Below are 21,873 nucleotides of genomic sequence, written 5' to 3' on the forward strand. Positions count from 1 at the left end.
AGATACGAGAGAGGCAGGACGTCACTTAATTATGTGTGACGTCATCCAGTAATGACGTCACCACTGCTACAAAGGCAGTCAAAGTGGTGCGCATAACGCTTTCGCCTCTACGTACTATAGACAGCCAGTGTCCCCCTGAATTTTTGTTACGCACTGGTTCACCGGTGGCTTGTGTGGCTCTAGTTCAGGATGGCTTGAGTAAACTTGGCCATAAATGCTGTTCCTCTATCACGGATGAGAACTTTTGCGACGCCGTGGCGCAAAAGAAATATGCTTGATGAAAACGTTTGCGATTTGCACCGCAGTATCACGCGGCAGGGCTTTTGTTTCGGCGCAGCGGGTCACGTGGGCGGTCGCCACGACGATACAATTGTTTCCTCGATGATAACGTTGGGAAAGGGTTGAGGAGATTCGTTCCAATCTCATTCCCTTCTCAAAACAAAAAAGACGATTTCAAGAAATCAGTTTCAACTCACAAGATTCGCCATACACAGTGCAGAATAGATATGATGGCAGCAGTAACGATTACGTATAAACTTCCCAGAGAAAAGGGACGCCCATGTCTGCGCCAGGAAAATGAAAGAGCTCTTTATTAGCGCACTGATCAAATTGATTATAACTGACACACCTTTTAATTTCTGCTGTTCTGCAAAGCAATCCATGTAGTACTTAGGTGTGTAAGCATCTTGGCATAAGTTTTTTATAGAATGGAAATTTTCGATGTACTTTCTTTTTAAGTGCGTTCCAGTTCCCCCTTTTTCCTCGTGCCTAATTTCACAGACCGACTCCAACGCAAAAACACCATAATCGTAGTTGTCCATCAACACGAATTCCAATTATCTGGCAATAACAGCATGTATAGCATTGAAAACTACCAAAATGGACCTATCAAAACAACGCCGGCCGTGCGGGGGGCACGCTTTACATTTGGAGCTTAAAGAGAGCGATGAGACCATGTAAACTATATACGAAAACTCAAAGCAGAAGCAAACCGCAAAGCTGGACGTAGTTAAGGGGTGTGTGGCTGAGATAGAATTAAATGTAATACGTGCTAGGGGTCAAAGAACGTGAGTAAATGATCCCAGGAGGAGGACAGTGTCTGGGTCGCGAGCGAGTACCATGAAAAGAAACGGCCGGTCAACGGTTATCTTGAAGACACTTTTGTCCTTAGCGGAGCACACGGCTTCCTTGGCCACGACTTGGGCCGCCGCCGTTTTGGGTCCCCTGTGGCCAGCTCGAAACACGGCGAGATGTTTGGCCGCCGACACCCTGAGCCCCACGATGCGCGCTATGTTGACGAAGTCAGCGGAGTCGCTGAAGGCGTCCACAACTCCCATTGGTGGAAGGTTGTGCTTCAGGTCTGTGAGGCACTTCACCTTCATCCTGGGCAGGGTCACCTCCACCAGACCCCGCTCTGCAAGCCGGCCCAAGCACGTCAATATCACGGAGGCGGTCAAGCTCTTCTCCAAGGCTGCCAGGTTGGAAGAGGGTGCCGGGAGAAAGATTGCAAGGGAGCGCCGAGGGTCCTGGTACGGGATGTCCAACAAGATGCCCTCGAAGGCGTCGCTTCTCTTGAACTGGGCGTACTGGAAGCTTCCCGTCATGGTCAGCGTCTGGACGTAGCCGTCCCCGCGGCTGTCCCTCGCACTCTCGGCGTGGAACTCTCCCGTCGAGCGCTTGGCTCCGCCGGCGACGAACCAGCGTGAGCCGAAGCAGAAGACGCTGGCCAGGACCACGAACGTGTCCAGGTCGACGCTGTCCCCGGTGAAGACGTCCCGCTCGAAGCAGAAACCGGTCAGGGCTCGGAGGAAGCCATCCAAGGCGATACGGCTCTGCTCGGGGCTCTCGGCGAAGTCCTGGATGTGCACGTGCATGTCCAGGCTTGACAGCGGATCCTTGAACTCCTTGGACACGCTGACCCGAGCATCGTGGTATAGGCCGGCGTAGGAGGTCACCTTAAGGCCTGCACAAAATGTAAAGAGACGTATTGCAAAAGAGTGGAAAACTGGACAAGTTGGTATGGATCCATGTTAACGAGGCACCACAAGCACGAGGACGGAGACGTATAGACAGAACAGGTGCTCACTATCAACTGACAAAAATTTATGTATATATTGCGTGTCCCAATGAATGTTTGTCAGTTGATAGTAGGCACCTGTTCTCTCCTTCTACGTCTCCGTCCTCTGCCTTGCGGTACCTCGTTAACATGGGTAAAGAGATGTGTTCAAAAGCAGCTAAATCGAGAGCGATGAAGTTTCATTGCGCCAAAACAGCTTGGCCAAGGAGCACTGTCGCACATGGTGTTTCATTGCTACTAGGTGGGGACCATGACTAATTTTTGGAGCTTTTTTCTCTCGAGAGAAGCCGATCGCCAGGCAAGGAGAAAGTTTGTATAATTTCAATCCGGTTGGTACCCCATGGCTCTGGGGATGGAATGTCGCTCCTCTTGCATAAAAAAGAAATTAAACTCTTTCTCATCGGTATTCTCATCGGTACGTAGTGCATCGGTCAATGGTACGAAGCTCCTCATCGGTACGTAGTATCTATTCTTGTAGTCAATTAATGCCATAGCATTAGGAGGGCCATGAGGGCGAACACACTTCGACGGCGTCGGTGTCAAGGGCGTTGGAGTTTTTGTGAAGCCTACAACTGCCAGGTGGTGTTTAGGGAGGTGTTCGGCTCTCCACCAGCCCGTTGTGCCCACAGGCGGTGTGAGCTGAGTGTTTGATATTAGTGCGAAAATATTCAAACGCTCATCAACACCGACCAAGAATCTTGTCATCGTACGTACGTGCGTACGATTTCGTGCCGTTGCCTAGCAACCCCAGTTACTGCCCGAGCTTACTCGGATAAGCTCGGGAAAGTTCGGAGGAGCTTCGCGCCAGCTACACGAGAAGTTGCTCGTGAAGACCAACATAGGTCGCGCAATCCCTACCGGTGGTTGTGATATAAACAACCGCGTGCCAGTGCAGTTGCGCATGGCATAGGCGCGGCGCCACTGCGCTGGTGGTGGCATGAGGACTCACCGCCATCTATGTTAAGTAGAGAATGACGTATTCTGCATATATGGGCGTTAACCCACTAAAGATATCGCGTTATACCCTTCATCATCATCATCATCTGCCTGACTACGCCCACTGCAGGACAAAGGTCTATCCCATCATCGAAACCATTGAAAAGCCAAACGTCTCGGTACACCATACCGTTAGACTGATCCGACGCATAGGGAACGGAGAAGAGGAGCTAAGGAAAATGATCTATGCCGATTCGTGCAGGCCTTTTTCATCAGTAAGATGACATACTCGCGAGCAGAAGTGATTGTCAGCGATTCAAAAGCAGCCATTGGAAATTTCACCAACGGCACAATGTCTCGCATCTGTTTGGGAATTCTCAAGAATTGCCCGAAACACAGGAAAGACGTGCAATTGGTCTGGGTACCGGCTCACTCGTCAAACACGGGGAATGAGGCAGCCCACGAAAAAGCTCGAGGATCTATCGGTCGAGCTGTAGATGCTAACTCGACGTCGGAACGTCAAGAGACGGCGTTAATACCTATCGCGAGATCACGCAGAATTAGAGGCTAGAAAGGCTAATCTTCCCAATTCCGCATAAAAACCTAACTTAAGAATAGGAGGTACCGCGGAGAAAACTCCAAACTAAAACTCTTGTAAAAAGGAAGATCATCAGCAGTCAGAGCAGCAGATCCGAGGCGAGGCGCGAGACGAGAAGACGACGATCGGCAGCTGAAGCAGCAGAGCCGACGCGCGGCGCGAGACGAGAGCGTGAACTGTTCCGGGTCCGGACCTGTCCTTGCTCGCTCTAACCGGCCTTCACAACTGTCAATAAAGGCCGTTACATCTTGGTGGAGGCTGCGGGATTCCGTCCTGGAGCTACGCAACCGGACCATCGCTACCCCCATGCCTGCCAACGCCAACCAGCCAGCCGGCTCTTCGCCGGCACCCGTTGCTTGCCATGGTGCGCTCCGCCAGCGCGACCCGGCCGTCTTCAGCGGCACGGACGACAACGACGTGGAGGACTGGCTGTCATCTTACGACAGGGTGAGCGCTCATAACCGATGGGACGACAGTATGAAGCTTACCAACGTAATCTTCTACCTGACCGGCGTTGCCCACCTTTGGTTCCAAAACCACGAATCGGACTTCACCACTTGGACCGAATTCAAAACCAGCTTCTCTGACATCTTCGGCCGTCCGGCGGTACGCAAACTTCGCGCCGAGCAGCGTCTTCGCGTTCGTGCACAGCAGAGCGGTGAATCATACACTAACTACATCGAAGACGTCGTCAATCTCTGCAAGCGTGTCAATGCGTCCATGGCAGAGGCCGATAAAGTTAAACACGTCCTTAAAGGAATCGAAGACGACGCTTTCAATATGCTTGTGGGCAAGAACGTCACCTCTGTTACCGATATATTCGACCACTGCCAAAGCTACGATGAGCTTCGCCGACAGCGCGTTTTCACTCGGCAGCCGTCTCCACAGACAGACACAGTTACTAGCCTCAGCATGACGACAGAAGACAGCTCGCTACTGCTCCAGATCAAGCAGTTTGTCCGTGAGGAGGTTGCGCGGCAGCTGTCGCTTCTTCCTGCTGTTCCGAGTCCTTCTAACCTAACTCCGACACTTCAGCACGTCATTCGGGAGCAAGTGTCCGAAGCCCTGCCATCGGTTTCCTCTTCGCCTCCCGTCGCTGCGCCACTTACCTACGCCGAAGCCGTCAGGCGTCCCCGGCCAGAAACGTTCGTTTCGTACCAGCGTCCACCGCAGTCGACACCATTTCGTCCTGCCCGGCCACCACCGCAACGTTTCCGTCCATGGCGGACACCGGACAACTTACCCACTTGTTATGCCTGTGGCATTCCTGGTCACGTGATGCGTCACTGCCGCCGCCAAGTGTTGTCCCGTGCTGCCGATCCCGACCCTCGAGGTTACGCCTACGCCCCTCCCCAGCCTTTTCACCGCACTATGCCTTCTGAGACCACTGCTTCCTCCGATCTCAACCCGTCTATTCGCCGCCGTTCTCCATCTCCGCGTCGCCGCTCGGTTTCCCCGATGCGCCGTCGTCCCTCTTCCCCTTCGGAAAACTAGTGCCCGCAGTTCCGGAGGCAAGAACTGCGTGCTCGTCGCCAAGCTCAAGACCTCGACTTTCTCCGACAAATTTGATCGCGGTTTCTGCGAAGGGCACCGATGCTTTCGCGCTTGTTGACACCGGTGCTGCTGTATCTGTACTCAGTGAAAAATTGTGCCGCCAGTTACGAAAAGTGATGACTCCGCTATATGGTTTTATGCTTCGCGCCGCTAATTCGCAACTTATCGCGCCTTTGGGGGCATGTACAGCCCGAGTTACTATTCAGGACGTTCTGTATATTGTTGAATTCATCGTCTTCCCATCGCCGTCTCACGACGTCATCTTAGGCTGGGACTTTCTCTCCCAACATGACGCTGTCATCGACTGCACTCGTTCCGAAGTCGCCCTTCTTCCATTCGGCGACGACTCGGTGAACGCTTCCACTAACTTGTGCTCCAAGCTGACTGTGGCTGATGACGTCATGATCCCGCCGTGCTCTGCTGTGCTCGTCTCTGTTCATTGCGACTCTGCATCCAACGGCCCTGTCATCTTCATCCCGTCCGACTCCTTCGCTTCTCGCCACTGTCTACCCCTGCCATTCGCCGTGCTTACCGTCTCAGCCGGCTGCAGCGCCTTGCCCCTGACGAATCCATTCCTGTGCCCCTCCACTCTTCTTCGCGGTGAATGCTTGGGATATGTCCAGCCCTTCGCCTCCGTCGTCACCTGGGACCTTCCTGAGGACGACTCCTGCCGCCCGCAAGTGTCGTCACTTACTTCTTCCCCACCGTCTCCTGATCCCGCTCCCGAGGCCGTCTTCGCGGGCTCAATCGAAGCGAATCTTTCGCCACCGGAGAAGACCCAGCTTGCGACCCTGCTAGATAAGTTTCGGTCATCGTTTGACTTCTCTCACCACCGTTTGGGCCGCACTTCAGCTGTTACCCATCGGATCGACACAGGCGCCCATTCGCCGTTGCGCCAACGCCCATATCGCGTCTCGGCCACCGAACGCCAGGTTATCGACACCCAGGTGAATGATATGCTGCAGCGTGGCGTCATACAACTATCACACAGTCCTTGGGCTTCCCCCGTCGTCCTTGTCACCAAGAAAGACGGCTCTATCCGCTTTTGCGTTGACTACCGGCGCCTCAACAAAATCACCCGAAAAGACGTCTATCCGCTGCCCCGCATTGACGACGCACTTGACTGCCTGCAGGGAGCTGAATTCTTTTCATCGTTAGATCTCCGTTCGGGGTATTGGCAAGTCCCGATGGCCGACGATGACCGCCCTAAGACAGCCTTTGTGACGCCTGACGGGCTGTATGAATTCAACGTCATGCCCTTCGGACTGTGCAATGCCCCTGCCACTTTTGAGCGAATGATGGACACCATACTGCGCGGCCTGAAATGGAAAACCTGCTTATGTTACTTGGACGATATCGTTGTTTTCTCCCCAGATTTCCAGACGCACCTCGTTCGCCTAGAGCACGTTTTGAGATGCCTCGCGGCAGCCGGGCTTCAACTCAATTTAAAGAAATGTCGCTTTGCTGCTCGCCAGTTGACGATTTTGGGCCACGTCGTGTCAAAACAGGGTGTTCTTCCTGACCCAGCAAAGCTTCGTGCTGTCTCTGAGTTCCCGAAGCCCTCTACGATGAAGGAACTTCGCAGTTTCATCGGCTTATGTTCTTACTTCCGACGCTTTATCCGAAATTTCGCTTCTATCATCGCACCCCTGACTGGCCTTCTTCGTGGCAGTAGCGACTTATCAAGTTGGAGTCCTGCCTGTGACGAAGCGTTCACCACGTTGCGCCGTCTACTTACTTCTCCACCCGTGCTGCGCCACTTTGACCCTGCTTCTCCAACTGAAATCCACACAGATGCCAGTGGCGTTGGTATCGGTGCTGTTCTTGCTCAACGGAAACCGGGGTGTGCGGAGTATGTTGTTGCATACGCGAGCCGCACCCTGACGAAGTCAGAGCAAAACTACTCCGTCACTGAAAAAGAGTGCTTGGCAATCGTTTGGGCAATCGGGAAATTTCGACCTTACGTATACGGCCGGCCTTTCGCGGTCGTCACGGACCATTCCCTATGTTGGCTGTCCTCCCTAAAAGACCCAAATGGCCGCCTCGCCCGATGGGCCTTACGCCTTCAGGAGTACGATATTCGTGTGATCTATCGCTCTGGCAGGAAGCATAACGACGCCGACGCTTTGTCTCGTTCACCTCTAGCCAATGAATGTGCCTCTCCTCCCGCCATCGACTGCGCCCCCTTGTCATTGGACGATATGCCCAACGAGCAGTCCAAGGACCCGTGGATCACTTCTCTTGTACGTTATCTTTCAGACCGTTCTGTCGTGTCGGTACCGCGTGCAATCCGCCGTCAGGCCGCCCACTTCACTATTCATGATGGGATTTTGTACCGCCGAAATTATCTCCCTGATGGCCGCAAATGGCTCCTAGTGATCCCTGGACATTTACGCTCAGAAATATGCGCAGCCTTTCATAGCGAACCGCAAGCTGGTCACGGCGGTGCTTTCAAGACCTACAACCGGCTTCGCCTCCGCTATTACTGGCGCGGCATGTACAACTACGTTCGAAAATTCGTCCGTTCCTGCCCCGATTGCCAGCGCCGCAAGCTCGGTCATCATCATTCGACCGGCCCTCTGCAGCCTTTGCCTTGCCCATCCAGGCCATTTGACCGAGTTGGCATTGACCTGTATGGACCCCTTCCGTACACTGCTGCAGGAAACCGCTGGGTTATCGTCGCTGTAGACCACCTGACACGGTACGCTGAAACAGCCGCCCTCCCAGCTGCTACAGCGCGGGATGTTGCCACCTTCCTCTTGCACCATTTCATACTTCGGCACGGAGCACCGCGTGAACTGTTGAGCGACCGTGGGCGGGTGTTTGTCAGACGTCGTTTCATCTCTCCTGCAGCAATGCAACATTACTCGCCGCACCACTACTGCCTATCATCCCCAGACGAACGGCTTGACTGAACGTTTCAATCGAACATTAGGTGACATGTTGTCAATGTACGTGGCGGCCGACCATACTAACTGGGACGTCGTCCTCCCCTTCGTCACGTATGCCTACAACACCGCTACGCAGAGCACTACTGGTTTCTCACCATTCTTCCTTCTGTACGGCCGTGAACCATCCTCGCCGCTCGACACTATTCTTCCTTATCATCCTGATTCGTCAGAAACCACAACCGTATCTGAAGCCTCCAGACACGCTGAAGAGTGCCGCCAGCTCGCCCGGTCATTCACGTCCGACGACCAAGGGCGCCAGAAATACCGCTTGGACCACTCCCATGGCACCGACACTTTTCAGCCGCAATCCCTTGTTTGGCTCCGTGTGCCTTCTGCTGCACCAGGTCTCTCTAGCAAGTTGCTGCCGAACTACCAGGGACCCTACCGCGTCCTTGAGCGCACTTCTCCCGTCACTTACGTAGTTGAGCCCGTGACGCCATCACCCGATCTCCGACGACGTGGGCGCGAGACCGTCCACGTTTCGCGTTTGAAGCCGCACTACGACCCCTGCGTCGTGTTGACCCCCTAAATCGCCAGGATGGCTCTTTTTCCCCCCGGGGCCAAATGTAAAGAGGGAGATCATCAGCAGTCAGAGCAGCAGATCCGAGGCGAGGCGCGAGACGAGAAGACGACGATCGGCAGCTGAAGCAGCAGAGCCGACGCGCGGCGCGAGACGAGAGCGTGAACTGTTCCGGGTCCGGACCTGTCCTTGCTCGCTCTAACCGGCCTTCACAACTGTCAATAAAGGCCGTTACACTCTTCCTAACTTCGTTATCCTATGGCATGTGTACCCGGATGGATTTAAGCCGCGGTGCAGCAAATGTGGCGGCAAAACCACGGCAGACCACATCTTCTGGGACTGTCCGATACATCCTACGAATATCGCTTCAGAGGCTCGAGCACCCGGGCCCGTGGAAGACCATGCTGCTCAGCCCCGGCCTGAAACACAAGTACAGTTCGTGACAAGAGCTTAAAAGGCCGCCGCCAGTCTCCGCTGACTGCATCTAGCAAGGTCAACTAATCCACTTGTTACTCAAGCCGATAATAAAAAGTTTTCCAATCCAATGCTACCTACTGCGAAGTGTTTCGGCGCACTACCTTATGCACTACACACGCCACTGGGTCCGCCAGTGCACCCTTTTGATAACATTTCCTTCCACGCTGCAAATTTAGTTTTGTTGATCGGTCCTAGGAGTTCCCAAACTCGGCGGTGCTTGAAGACCAGCGAAGCGGCCGAACTTTAGATTCTAACTTTGCACCTCACGGGGAAGCGCCAAAGTGGGGGTGTTCTTTAACCGATTGTCTCAGACCGAGGAGGTCTCTCTGCGGGTTGGAGTGGCCCTTAGGCCTGCAGTTCGCAACCAGTGGCGAAGTGAGAAGATTCCTGCGCCGGAAAAATGCCCTCACTGCGAAGCACCCGCCTCCGACACCAATGTCCACCACCTCATGTGTTACTAACGACCTGGCTGATGTCGGGCTCAGAGCGCGGAACTTTCTTGTTGCAGTTGTTTCTCGCGGTACGTTTTTTTTTCGAGAAGAATGATGGTATATCGGCATGGAGACTTTTTCATCGACCGCATCATGAAAGCTATCGCTCGGTAGTTGGGTTTAAAGAGGCAGGAAAGGCACGCTACCCGAGTGGGTGTGTCGAGGCTTGTGGTAGTCCCGGCAGAACAGGCGGCTGGCGTGGCTGTTGAAGCGCTCCACTATCCCGCCGTCATCGTCCGTGTGGAGTACGCGCGCGATCTGACGCCGGGTGGCGCCGCCAGAGCCGTGGTACATTATGACCAGCATGCAGGACAGGTACCAGGGCGAAAGGAGCACGTTGCCCCCTTCCTGGCGCATGCGTAGGTACATGTCCAGCGGGAACTGCAGCAGCGGTCCGGCCATCTCGGGCTCGATGTTGAACGGCGCGCGCAGAAACCTGCGAACCGGTATCTTGTGGATATTATTTCCAGATTTTTTATTTACAATCATAAGACGGCCAGAAGATCGCGTTCGAAAACATATCTTTCTTACAGCAGCTCTCTATCAGCGGTGCTGAATGAGGCTTACTGCATTATAGTATGGGTGACATACAGATTCAGGACTGACGAAACTGTCACCCCTTGACTTCGAATGGGGTCTCGGTTTGGGCCCGGTCGAGTGAAAACTCTAGTACGAAAAAAAGCATAGCGTCTGCGTTGTTATGCCCGCCTTCACCACGCACCGAAAGGATCTCTCCTTCGAGCACACGGCTCAGATGCTACTACGTTCACGACACCAGGTAAGGCATTACGAAAGGCTCGTGCATTCAACGGACACACTCAGGTCAGGGATCCGATGGTGGTACTTGGCCCTGAATTTGACATGCCACTAAGTTCTTCGGTTCAACAAATATATTGCCACTAATACGATGCCAATCACCATCCCAAAGTAAACCCTGGACAGGCCTTTCACTGAAGTCTTCTGTGTAAAGCACGTAATTGCACCCAAGGTCTGCTCGTGAAAGCCGAGCGCGAGAAATGGTGTACCTTTCAATTTCGCTGCGCGGCTCCACCACATCTTCGGACTCGTGGGCGGGGGCGACTTCCAGGCTCCCCACCGAGCTGGTCGCGTAGCTGGCGGACGAGGAGCTCGAGCTCCAGAAGCTCGGCCGCCTGGGCTCCGGCGACGAAGGCTTGCTCAGCACGCAGCTCGAACGCCGATGCGAGGCCACCGGTCGGGAGGACATCGTCTCTTCTTCTGATTCTTCTGCACGAGGCCAAAGCGCGCTTCGCGGGGCACGAGCAACACCTCTTCTACTTCCCTATGCGGTGACGCCACCTACCCATCACACGAGAAGCACTCCTAGGTGCGTCTTTAGAAAATCATCCTCCGGCTTCCTCCCGGGAGGCCTGGCTTAGGCTCCTGAGGGAGCCTGGCAAGAACACGCAAACCAAGCTTGCGGACTGGGCGGGAAAGGTCGCCCTCCGTTAGGGGGCCATTCATCCCATCCCATTGATCTTTTAGATCAATAAAGTTTCTCGAATCGAATCCAATCTTCAGAAAATCATCGTCAAGCATATTTTCATATATTACATTGCGCAAATTACAGCTAATAGAACTGGTTATAGACAAGCAGTACTAATCGAGGTTGAGTAGAGCGCTGTAGCATTTTCTACAAAATAGGCAGTGAAAATATGCGATTTATTAAGAGTCTAACAAGAAAACCTGCTGAACGAGGCTCTGTAGATTGGTGCCATCGGTAGCTACTCACGGCACATGACACTGAACTGATGGCCTTCAAAGGCTTCGCCTTTATCATCATCATCATCAGCCTGACAACGCCCACTGCAGGGCCAAGGCCTCTCCCATGTTTGTCCTGGTAGCAGCCTTACTTAGCCGTTAAGCTGCTGCCAGGGGCACAGAGGTCGGTCGCGCGCCCCACTGGCTGTGATTTCATTTAGTCTACTTGGGCAGGACTGTTCACAAAATGCAGGGGGCACTTTGGCTCTCTAAAGTGCTGCAAGGCGAAAGCCTTTCCTGACGCACTGTTTGGCATTGACTTCTGCGAGACTGTTTGTGCTGTACTAGTGCTTTATTTGACTACACACTTTGACTACACATTACAACTACACACTTTTACAGCAGACTTTGACTGCTTCTTTAGCACGACTCTCTCTCTGCTTCGATGAGTTCGGTTCTATCCATGGCTCTGTTCGCAGTAATGAGGTATGTAATGTGGTCACCCACCGACGCCTTACGCCCCTGCCGGAGCGGACGACAAGTATTTTTTAGTTGTCTGCTCCAAGAGGGGGCGTCAGGCATCCATGGGTGACCCAATTACTTCGAATACGCGCACTCTGACATCATAACCATTTCGACCAACCGAAAAGCGTGACGCCTCTGCTGACAACCTTCTGTCGACAACGATGAGGCATTAAAGGCTTTCGCCTTAAAAATTGCGAGCAGAAGAGGGCCACATATTTGTAGGCTATGGCGGTACGTGAGAGTGGTTGGTTGGTTCATGGGGTTTAACGTCCCAAAGCGACTCAGGCTATGAGCGATGCCGTAGTGGAGGGCTCCGGAAATTTCGACCACCTGGGGTTCTTTAACGTGCACTGACATCGCACAGTACACGGGCCTCTAGAATTTCTCCTCCAAAGAAATTCAACCGCCGCGGCCGGGATCGAACCCGCGTCTTTCGGGTCAGCAGCCGAGCACCATAACAACTGAGCCACCGCGGCGGCGGTACGTGAGAGCGAAAGGTTCGAGCAATCACCTCGAAAATCTCCCTTTAACATGGCCGCAGGTGCGTTCTGCTTAAAATTTAGCGAACACTGCAGGTTTCGACAGGCCACGGAGGTCGCCCACAGGGACAGGTGTGCCGTATTTGCCAAAAGTAATCGGGCTAAGCACTTGTGGCAGCTTTTAAGCTCCGAATCTGTGTAATGTAAGGTGAACCCTTGTCCTCACGTTTCGACACCTTTCGATCCTTAGGGGTGCCGTAAAGGCTCCGTTATACGGTTCAGAACCAAAAACCTGTTGCTCGGTTACTTTTGACAGAGGGGTTACAGATTTTCTCCTATACTCTTGTAATGTGAGTGCTATTGAAACACTGTGAAGATAATTTGAGAGACTATCCCTTAGCGAAAAATAGGTTGTGCTAAAAATGCATTTCAAACGTATTGTATTAATTTTATATTTATTTCGCATTTTTTTTGTCCCTATGCTTAAACGCAATACGAATGCTTTCTAAGTATACTAGGAATAATATTTTCAACGTTCTTAAAAATACGTGAAAAATACATTTTTGCCCGCTTAGCATATTATAATGCATTAAAAATATACTAAAAATGTACATTAGAAATAGACTAAAAATATACATTTAATACATTAAAAATATATTTACTCGGGCTTAAAAAAATGTCTACTGGGCGGCTCCATGGAGTAAGACGGGTTAATGCTTCTACTGGAGAACAAATTGTACACGAGTACCGTATTTTCCGGTGTATAAGACGCGGTTTTTTTTTTCAAAACCTTGCTGGTGCGTCCTATACAAGGGTGCGTCTTATATGCGAATTTTCCGGTTTTTTTTTTGCGAGTTCAAAAATTGCTTAGGTTCATGTTTAAGCTTTTTTCACCGAAAAAATATTACTACCAATAACGCGGTTGTAACATGGTTAATACTTCAATACGGAGACCGCCGTGCGCAACTTTTTTAGGTGAACTTTATCATGAAACGGCGGGGTTGACCACTTCCGGGATCTTACAGTCGCGGCCGTTTCGGAGGCCCCAAGCAAAGGTAATGTGAAATGCCAAAAGATAGCGACAGTCGCGCTTCTCGCCATTGTCAAGACAAGCCAAGAGAAGCCGATGTTTTCTTTTAGTCACCCTTTGCAAGTACGTAGTGCGAAGAGAATGCTTCAGACGTGTTGCCTTTTCGATAGCGCATCCGAAGATGAAGACCTTGAAGGTTTTGTGTAAAAATATATTGTTATGGACATAAAGAGAGTTCTTTCGCTTTTTTTTTCTTTTGTGCTAAAACGTGGGCTGGTATGGCGTGAGTGTTGCCTTTTTCGATCACTTAGCGTTGCTTAAGAACTTCTCACACGTACGGTGCATTTTCCGATGGTCGCATAAGCATGTTTGATTAAGCCTCACTAGCCTAACGGGGTAATAGTGTTATATACCAATTTTTTCAATAACAGCCTGCATATATGGCGGGTGCGTCTTGTGCACCCAAAAATACGGTATTTATCACCAATTAGCCGCAGTCTGTAATTATAAGGCCACGTGACTGAATGGGAACGGTAGATACCTGCGCACAGCATGCCAAGACGAGAGAGACGCGGCAAGCTGGGAATCCTACGACAAGCGTTATTGTTATTGAGAGAAGGATGAAAAAGATATTGCACAGCCCTGCCTGCTGGCTCGAGTCAAGTCACCACCGCTGCCACGTGCAGATAGAGGAGAGGTAAAAGATCAGAGAAAGAGGCAAGAATAGACCCGCGTCGGCGCACCAACTGCGTCCGCCGGAGCGGACGCAACTAAACAACATCAGATAAGCGGCCGAAGCCGCGCTCGCCGAAGCGAGAACAGATACTTCGACGACAAACACTGTACATGGCTTGCCTTATACATACCCGCCGAAAGCGACGCACTATCTAGCCCGGTGAGGGCTTTTTTTGCGCAAAGACTGTGGGCTGCCAAATCATTGCAGTAGTACCCTAATGATAGCGTTTGAATCTGCGGCTAATCGAGAACGGAATTGCTAGTTGAAACTTGCGTCAGGCATAGGTCAGGAGTCGAACTGTCAACCAGAAGATACATGGGCGTCTAAGGAGCTGGTCGGTCTTGCCAGTCGGGGTCCTTTCCGCTGGCGTATTCGGGCCCAGCAGAAGTACCCAAGGCGCTTTTGCTGGTATAATGCAACCACGTTCCCACACGGAAATGTTCAAATGACATCTGAGTCCAATGTCATTCGAGAATTGGAATGACATTCGGAATCGACGGACTCCCGCGGTGCTACACGACACTTTCAAACGCATTCGAAAGCCTCAGCTCGTTTTTAGTGTACAGCGACGACAACGGCGGCAGTCACACCAGTCCGACAACGACAGTATATATCACGCTCAACAACAGCATGTGATTATAGTGAACTCTCTAGTTTACTGTAATATGATTGCAGAGGGACATGTTTTTCAGGCCAACGACACCGACGAATCCGGTCGGCGGACGGTCAGCCTTGTCGGCGGCTGAGCGAGAGCACGGTGATGAGGCGGCGGTGTGAATATGCTCGCGCTTCTAAGTGAGCGAAACGAACGGCTATATTTCACATGTGCACACCTGAACACTCACCAGCGATAAGCGCTTGCCAACTCAATTTCAGTCGACGACGGCTCTTTCCTTCAGCGACGACTAGGCCGAGCGAGTCCGCAGAGTTGGATCAGTGATTGCGGCGGTTGTGAAGAGCGAATCACAAGCTTTAACGAATGCAAATGGTCACCGGGTGTAGTTTTGGCAACAGTGACCTGAAATCAACTATTGCTTACATCGCAGGGCACGCGTACGATGAACGGGAAACGCCGGTGTCACCCAGACTGCCGAGCCGTGTTTTACGGCCAGCAGCAGTCGTCGCCGTCGCTAGCTTGTGGATAACAAGTTAGGCCGTTTCAGTTAAAGCGAACAGTCGCCAAACATACTTCTGGGTAAAGTAGTTTAAAAAAAGTACTGGTCACATCGGAGAAATCCGGGACAAGAAGCGAGAAGCGCCGATCCTGCGCGATGCCAACAACCCGGCTGCCAAGTGTTTCTCAGGCGTCCGATCGCATCATCGCTTCCCACATATTATCGCACTGCGTGAACAAGCACGAGTACAACCAGTAAAAAAGAAACCAAATTGTTTAATAGAACTAAAGCGCAGATTGCGTTTTATGTTATGAAAAGAGCACTAGCTGTTCGTACGCAGCTATGTAAACAAGAGTATGAGTGCAGTCGTCCTCATCGGCGCACTCTGAATGACATTCGGTTGGAAGACATTCGAAGCGCCCGTGTAGTAGGGATGATCACCTTCCTGCTAGAGGTTAGCATAAACGAAAGGATGACAAGAAAGGGAAAGTTTCCACTCTTCGCTGAAACGTCATTTCGAGCCCTAGATTGTTCCACGGTAGCTTGAAGTGTAATGCAAATATGTTTACGCGGACTACCCATTTGTTAGAATTTAAATATACTTCAGGCGGATTAATTGCGTATTTACGAAAGTACACTTTAAATACGTGGCCAACACCAAAATGAGATTTCCCGAAACTCGATTTCGAGCATTAGATTGTTCAACGACAGCTTGTAGTGCGCTGCAAACATGCTAATGCGGACTGCCAATTTGCTAGAATTTCAGTATTCTTTGTAAGAATTAATTGCGTATTTACGGAAGTACACTTCAAATACATTGACAACACGCAAATGCCATTTCCTGAAACGCGATTTCGAGCACTCGACTGTTCAACGGCAGCTAGAAGTGTGGTGCAAATACGTTTAAAAAAACTGCCCGTTTGTTAGAATTGAAGCATACTTCGGATGAATTAATTTCATATTCACGAAAGTACACTTTTAATACATTGACAAGATGCTTAAACTGCATACATATACGTGTACAAGGACTGCCCGTTTTTTAGAATTGAAGTATACTTTGGATGAATTAATTTCATATTTCCGAAAATACACTTTTATTACACTGACAAGATGCTAAAACTGCATAGATATTTTTTCGCGTATTTGAAAAGTGCTCGAAGTATGCTTTAAGTCAGATATTTTTGGCACATTTTAAAAATATATTTCGAATACCAAGTATGAAATTTCAGGAACCTATTTCCTACATATTTTTAGTGCATTCACGAATACAAAATATGTTTAAAATACAATTTAAATAGCCCACCGTATATTCCAAACGCATTAGTTTTTGCTAAGGGATGCTATAGATTATGCAAGCTCTCTGTCTGTCCTAACTGTCGCAGCTTCTTTTACAGTGCTCTTCTCAAGATTTCAGATGTCTGCTTCTCAAGAGCCATTATGCTGCCGAAATGTCTCTCCTTCTGTGAATCAGTACATTGCGTTGTACTATGCATCGCAAGACGTATTTAATTTACCGCTTTTCTTTGAGTATATGGAACCGATTTAATATGCATATGCAAACACTCGCCAAATTTGAACGCCTTCTCTGCTGCCGACCAGCGGACCGTTGGTCCTAAGACAAACAGAGCAAGGAATCGCATCGACATTGTGAATGGGCGACGAACGCGCCTGAAAATGTTTCCATGATGACCGGAACAAGCTATCCCGTCTTTAATGCAGATTTGTCATCAAGCGCACAATTTATGGACATTCCTCTTCTATTAGGAACTTTTATTGCACCGACGTGGTTAGGAGTTTCATGCATTATGGTTGACATTTGTTATTTGTGGTTATTGAGTGCAGAACAAAAGAGTGGACTTTCACTTCCTGGTGTTTACACGTATCTGCCTGTATATAAAACGAATATCCGACTGTGAGCTCTCCCCGCTAAAGGTTGCTGTGGAATTATAGGCGAATGCCGTAAATCATAGTTGGTCGAAGTAGCCTTTCTGAAGCGTGTTCATGTGTCTCTTCCGTCAAGAAATTTATCATAGAAATCAGGCGTAGCGTACGATGTTACGATAGATTGTACAAACACTTACTTTGGTCAAAGCGAGCTATGGTCTCGGAAGCGTGCATGGAATGAAGTTCTTTTCGTACCTCACCTGGCCTTCCATATCGGCAAGTAGTGCTATGGGCCTGCTTCGAAATGCACAAACATCTCACAGCAAGACCACATTCCATCGAAGGAACCTACTGAAGCTCTTCACAAACAGAACCGAAATGGAGGCACATGGCAGTTTTACTTTTACATCAATGAATGAAAAAGGAAGTCTTGTCCCTGGTAGCAAGTGCAGAAGGTTGTGAGCAATATATTTGCTTGGTAAAAATTGGCTGCGGTTCAACCTCGCTGAACCTAGTGAGACGAGCGAAAAGCTCGGCGACGCCTGGTTAAGCAAGTTTAGTCTTTTCTCCTCTCCCTGCTCTCGTTCTTCATCCGTCTCCGCATCGTACGCCGCATGTTTTCTTTGCAACGTACCTCGTCTCCGAGCTGTATCAGCCGGATGATCCGACTCTGCTCGCCTTCGATTGCAAATCGTTTGCCTCGAGGGCCCGGCACGCTGTTCAGCCTTGATGTAGTCTAATGAGGCTTTGCCAGACAGCCACTTTTTGTTTTGTCTGAGCACGTGACTCGGTGAGCGGTGGCACAGGTGTTACCCAAGGCGGGAGGCAGCGGTGAGGAACAAGCGAGATATGTGATCTGACGTCGCAGCCGCACCTCCTCTCCTCCTCTTGGTTGAAGGTCACTGTCAAGCGGTTTTGACCTTGAGCTTTGCATGCGGAGACTAGAGCTTTTCGCTCTAATGATTATCTTTATTCCGTGCCGCTTATAGTTTTCGCTTGTGATGCGCCCTCACCCCCTATTTTCCTGTCTTCGCTCCGTTCTCGTATTATTTCTATTATGGTTAGATTAAACTAGCGCAGTTATCGGTGACCCAAATATCACAAAGTCATCTTCAAGTGCCAGCGATACATAGAAAATAAAGATCAAGCAGGCGGCGACCAGAAGTGCAGGCTCCTAATGTAATTTCTCACTCAAGCACTCCACTAGGCACTAGAAATGCTTGCCCAGAACATTTCACTACAGGGAAGCGCGTGCGCGAGGCTAAAAATTACCTACAAGTGCAGCCATCACCTTTAGCCTAGTGCCACTATACACTGGTGCGTCAAACAAACAAAACGGTACATTAACATCACATACAAACGAGGCAGACAACCCAAGCAGCACAATTATTCGGCCCAATATTGGAAACGTATAGGCAAAAGCCTGTCCAACAAAGGCTTAGAGGGAGACCATCCACTTGCAATATTGGGACGATTACATGTGTTGCTTGGGAAGCGAAAGGCTTCCATGCTGCCCGTTCTTCCATGCCCGGTACTAAGCAGAGGGCGAAGCACTGGAATGCAGCTCGCGGCCTGCCTCGTCTGAAGAGCCACAAACAAAACTAATCTGAATTTTCTTTTGCTGAGAAACCTATTTAGAGTCCGTAGCCCTTTGTTGACATTTTTTCCTCTTGACCGCCAGTTACTACACGCGCCCTTTGATAGCCTCCAGCTTGGGACATCTGTGGACCTCCGCATTACCTTGTCCCGTCTAGCCTCGCGCAGGTCGCAGGACCTTCTACGCTCAGCCCTCAAAGTGTCTTGGCTGCTCGTATATTCTCAATCACCGCTTCAGCTTCAGTTATTTTTTTTTTGTCGATACTACAAAGCGACGAAGTGTACATGTACACCTTTTGCCAAAAGTAGGCGGGCAATGGGGTTTGCTTATCAGCCATATAGTGGAGCTCTTACGGTAGCCGTAGAGACCAAAAGGCATAGATTGCTAAGGATGAGGGTTCTCTTCTCTAAAGAGGTTTATAGCATCATAACTGCTCTATTCAACATCTAAGAAATAACCCCATTACCTGGTTACAGTTGGAAAATGCTGTACGATGTGTAGAATCTATGAGAGCGAGCTTGCCTCTTGATTTTTCTCGGCGTAAGATATGTCTGCTAGAGTTGTGGTGAGATGAGCAGCGTACCATTTGCAAAATGCTACTGAAGCATGGAATAAAAAAAAAAAAAAAAACTAGCGGAGGGTTAGCGCTTGTTCAAACTATTGATAAGAGCTAAAGCTCTGTTAAACATGGTTAAGCATGGTTTTGCGCCGGAGTCGGTCCGGCGTGCGCCTCATCCATGGCGAGACTGAGCGACCGAGCGCCAACGAAGAAGCTGAGGTCGCGCGACTGTTTTGGTCGAAAAGCGACAGTCGCAAACGGTCGCCCTGGTCGAAAAGCGACAGTCGCGGGCCAGTCGCTCGCTGCTCGATTTTTCAGCCTCGCGACTGCGAGTCGCAAACCTCTGAACCAATCAGCGAGCGAGCCAAGCTTCCGGCGACGACACCGCTCGCGGGCGCGCCGGGCGACGACCTGCGCTGCTCCCAGCGGGCTGCCGTAGTCGTCGCTAAGCCTAGCCGGTTTCATATCGACGTCGTAACTGAGGGCGCTTCGGATCCTGGCCAGCGCTAGTAATTAAGATGCTGCTTTCGTCACCGCTTTATTGTGGACCTTGTATCATAATAATATCAAGACATGCTTGACTTCCGCGGCGCCTTCAACAGCGGGGCTAGCAGACAGCAGTCGAGCCGCATGGAGCAGCAGCAGCAAAGCGGCTCTGGGAAGAAATTTGCTTTTGTCGCTGTTATCCCTTCTACCAGCAACTCGGTACTGGCCAGCGATCTTCAAGAATGATTCATTTTTTACATTCCTGTACCCAAGGGCTTGGCATGAACGCGAACAAGCAATATTTGCGCATTTTTGTGACGCCGCGGCGGCCGGCATACTGCAGGCTGGTAGGCCGGCCCTGCAGAGAAGCGCGCCTCTGTCATCATGACGCTTGTACGACCGCGGTGCACGTCAAAACCGTCACGACAACCTAATCTTCGCTCGGGTAGTTGTTGTATACATTGCGAATAGCAGTTTAGACGACCGAGCGCGAGTACAGGAGGCGCGGCCAAAACAGACGAAACTCTCGAAAGCACGCGAACAACGTCATTCCCGAGAGTTTTCGCTTCAAACGAGAATCTAACGAGAAAGCGACCCGCTGGTCGCGCTTGCAAGTGTGAACAACGGTGTTGTCGAGCTGCTGCTTGGTCGCAAGCGACTGCTGGTCGCGTGCCCTTTGCGACTCGCAAGTGTGAATGGGCCCTTACTGCAACTCCGCTTTGCGGGCTCAAGGTCAAACGTGCACCAATTTTCACCTTGGAAGTTGTAGTGCGGAGAGCAGAGCTCTCGTTATAAAAATATCGCAGGTTGATAAAAACTAGATCTGGAATGTCCTCCAATATGGAATGCAGTTTAATATTCTTTCACACAGTGGGATACATTGTTCTCTCTTTTCGTGACTCGACCTAAGGCAAAGGCTCATATATTCTGTCGAAGTTATCTCAGTCTGTAGCTACTGCTTCTTCAGCAAATTCTTCCAAGCTTACCTGGAGAACCTGTATAATGCATCCTCTTGCGTACGTGGGCATGTATGCAGAGCTCGGTTAAAGACACGGTTGCTCTCTGTTTCTAACTCGGGGGTTCGGATCTGTATTGCTACCCAAGTGAGGCTTAGAGAGAAAATGCAGACAATAAGCGCTTTACACCAATAAGAAAAAGTCCGTGACTGAAGTGCGACGCTTCACAAAAGCAGGCTACCACAACTTCACACTTATCTTATTTTTACTGTAACAATGGAGCAGTACAGATCTGACAGAAGCTGCAATGAGGACAACATGGCGACGCACGGGCTGAAAAACGTTGTATACAAAGGGCCCCACACGGCACAGCACTTTAAATATACACTTTCAACAGAACACGAGGAAAGACATCACAGCTGGCGAAGGGCGTTTTAAAAATGAAAGTGCAGCTCGTCCCAGGCCATGGCCACGACTCGGCTGACGTGGAGCTCGGACTCGAAGTGCATCATCACGTGGGACTGAGGGTGGAAGTGGTGGTGGTGCGGCGTCATGGCCAGGTGCGTGACGGGCTCTTCCTTGGGCCGAGCCTCCGGGTCGCACAGGCGAATCACCCAAGTTACCACCGTGAAGATGGCCGCGTTGGTAGGGAAAGCCCGCAGGAGGGTCGAATTGAGGCCCCGGGTGAATACCATGAGTCCCTCCTGACGATAGCTTTGTACGGCGCAGTCCCAGAGACCCTTGTATCTGGAGCAGTGAGCGGACAAGAATTTTGTAGGAAAAGAACGAGTGAAACAAAGTTTTTACAGCATTGGAGCTCCAATCAAAGCGGTTCTTTTCTTCTAGTCAACAATTGCAATATTTTCCATCCCGTTGTTACTTTCTTTTACCTCTGAAGCAACACAGTATTTACTTCGACTACAAAAATTGGAAACTTCAGTAGCCTTTCATTATCACTCAATTTCTGCCCTCTGGTTGGTGACCTTTTCAATTCTTTCCTATGTAGAGACTTCCGTAAGAAAACAAAAGCCATAGTACCAACTCCTACCGAGACTTCGACGATCTCAAATTTCTTAGCAACATATGGTACAATCAGAAAACTTATGAGAAACGTAAGAACGTTTCGCTGTTTTTCCCGCTAACAAAGGTCGAGGACACACATTGCCAGTGCGACACTTCAGAA

At 50.5% G+C, this 21,873-nt stretch overlaps 2 protein-coding genes across 3 annotated transcripts in view; both read right to left on the bottom strand.

Moving 5' to 3' along the window:
- Positions 1 to 564: 564 nt before the first annotated feature.
- On the bottom strand, positions 565 to 12,809 carry LOC149331247 (iris-like). 2 transcript variants are annotated; one of them, XM_089556419.1, is made up of 3 exons: positions 10,630 to 12,809; positions 9,751 to 10,040; positions 565 to 1,963 (listed from the first exon to the last, which is right to left on the bottom strand). In XM_089556419.1, exons 1-3 carry the CDS (start codon positions 10,827 to 10,829, stop codon positions 1,059 to 1,061), a joined length of 1,395 nt encoding a protein of 464 aa, XP_089412545.1. In that variant the 5' UTR covers positions 10,830 to 12,809; the 3' UTR covers positions 565 to 1,058. The 2 variants fall into 2 exon arrangements, with proteins under 2 accessions (XP_089412545.1, XP_089412546.1); XM_089556420.1 differs by having other exon boundaries at positions 9,751 to 10,054; positions 10,630 to 10,733.
- Positions 12,810 to 20,937: 8,128 nt separating this feature from the next.
- LOC149331248 (mitochondrial basic amino acids transporter-like) overlaps positions 20,938 to 21,873 on the bottom strand; it is a 40,611-nt gene continuing 39,675 nt past the window's right edge. The window contains exon 6 of the mRNA XM_089556421.1: positions 20,938 to 21,437. Coding sequence (XP_089412547.1) covers positions 21,125 to 21,437 — 313 coding nt within the window. The 3' untranslated portion in view covers positions 20,938 to 21,124. The remainder of the gene's footprint in view (positions 21,438 to 21,873) is intronic.

This window comes from Amblyomma mixtum, chromosome 8 (genome assembly GCF_055824585.1).
Source record: "Amblyomma mixtum isolate Tamu chromosome 8, ASM5582458v1, whole genome shotgun sequence".
Classification (NCBI taxonomy): Eukaryota; Metazoa; Arthropoda; class Arachnida; order Ixodida; family Ixodidae; genus Amblyomma; species Amblyomma mixtum.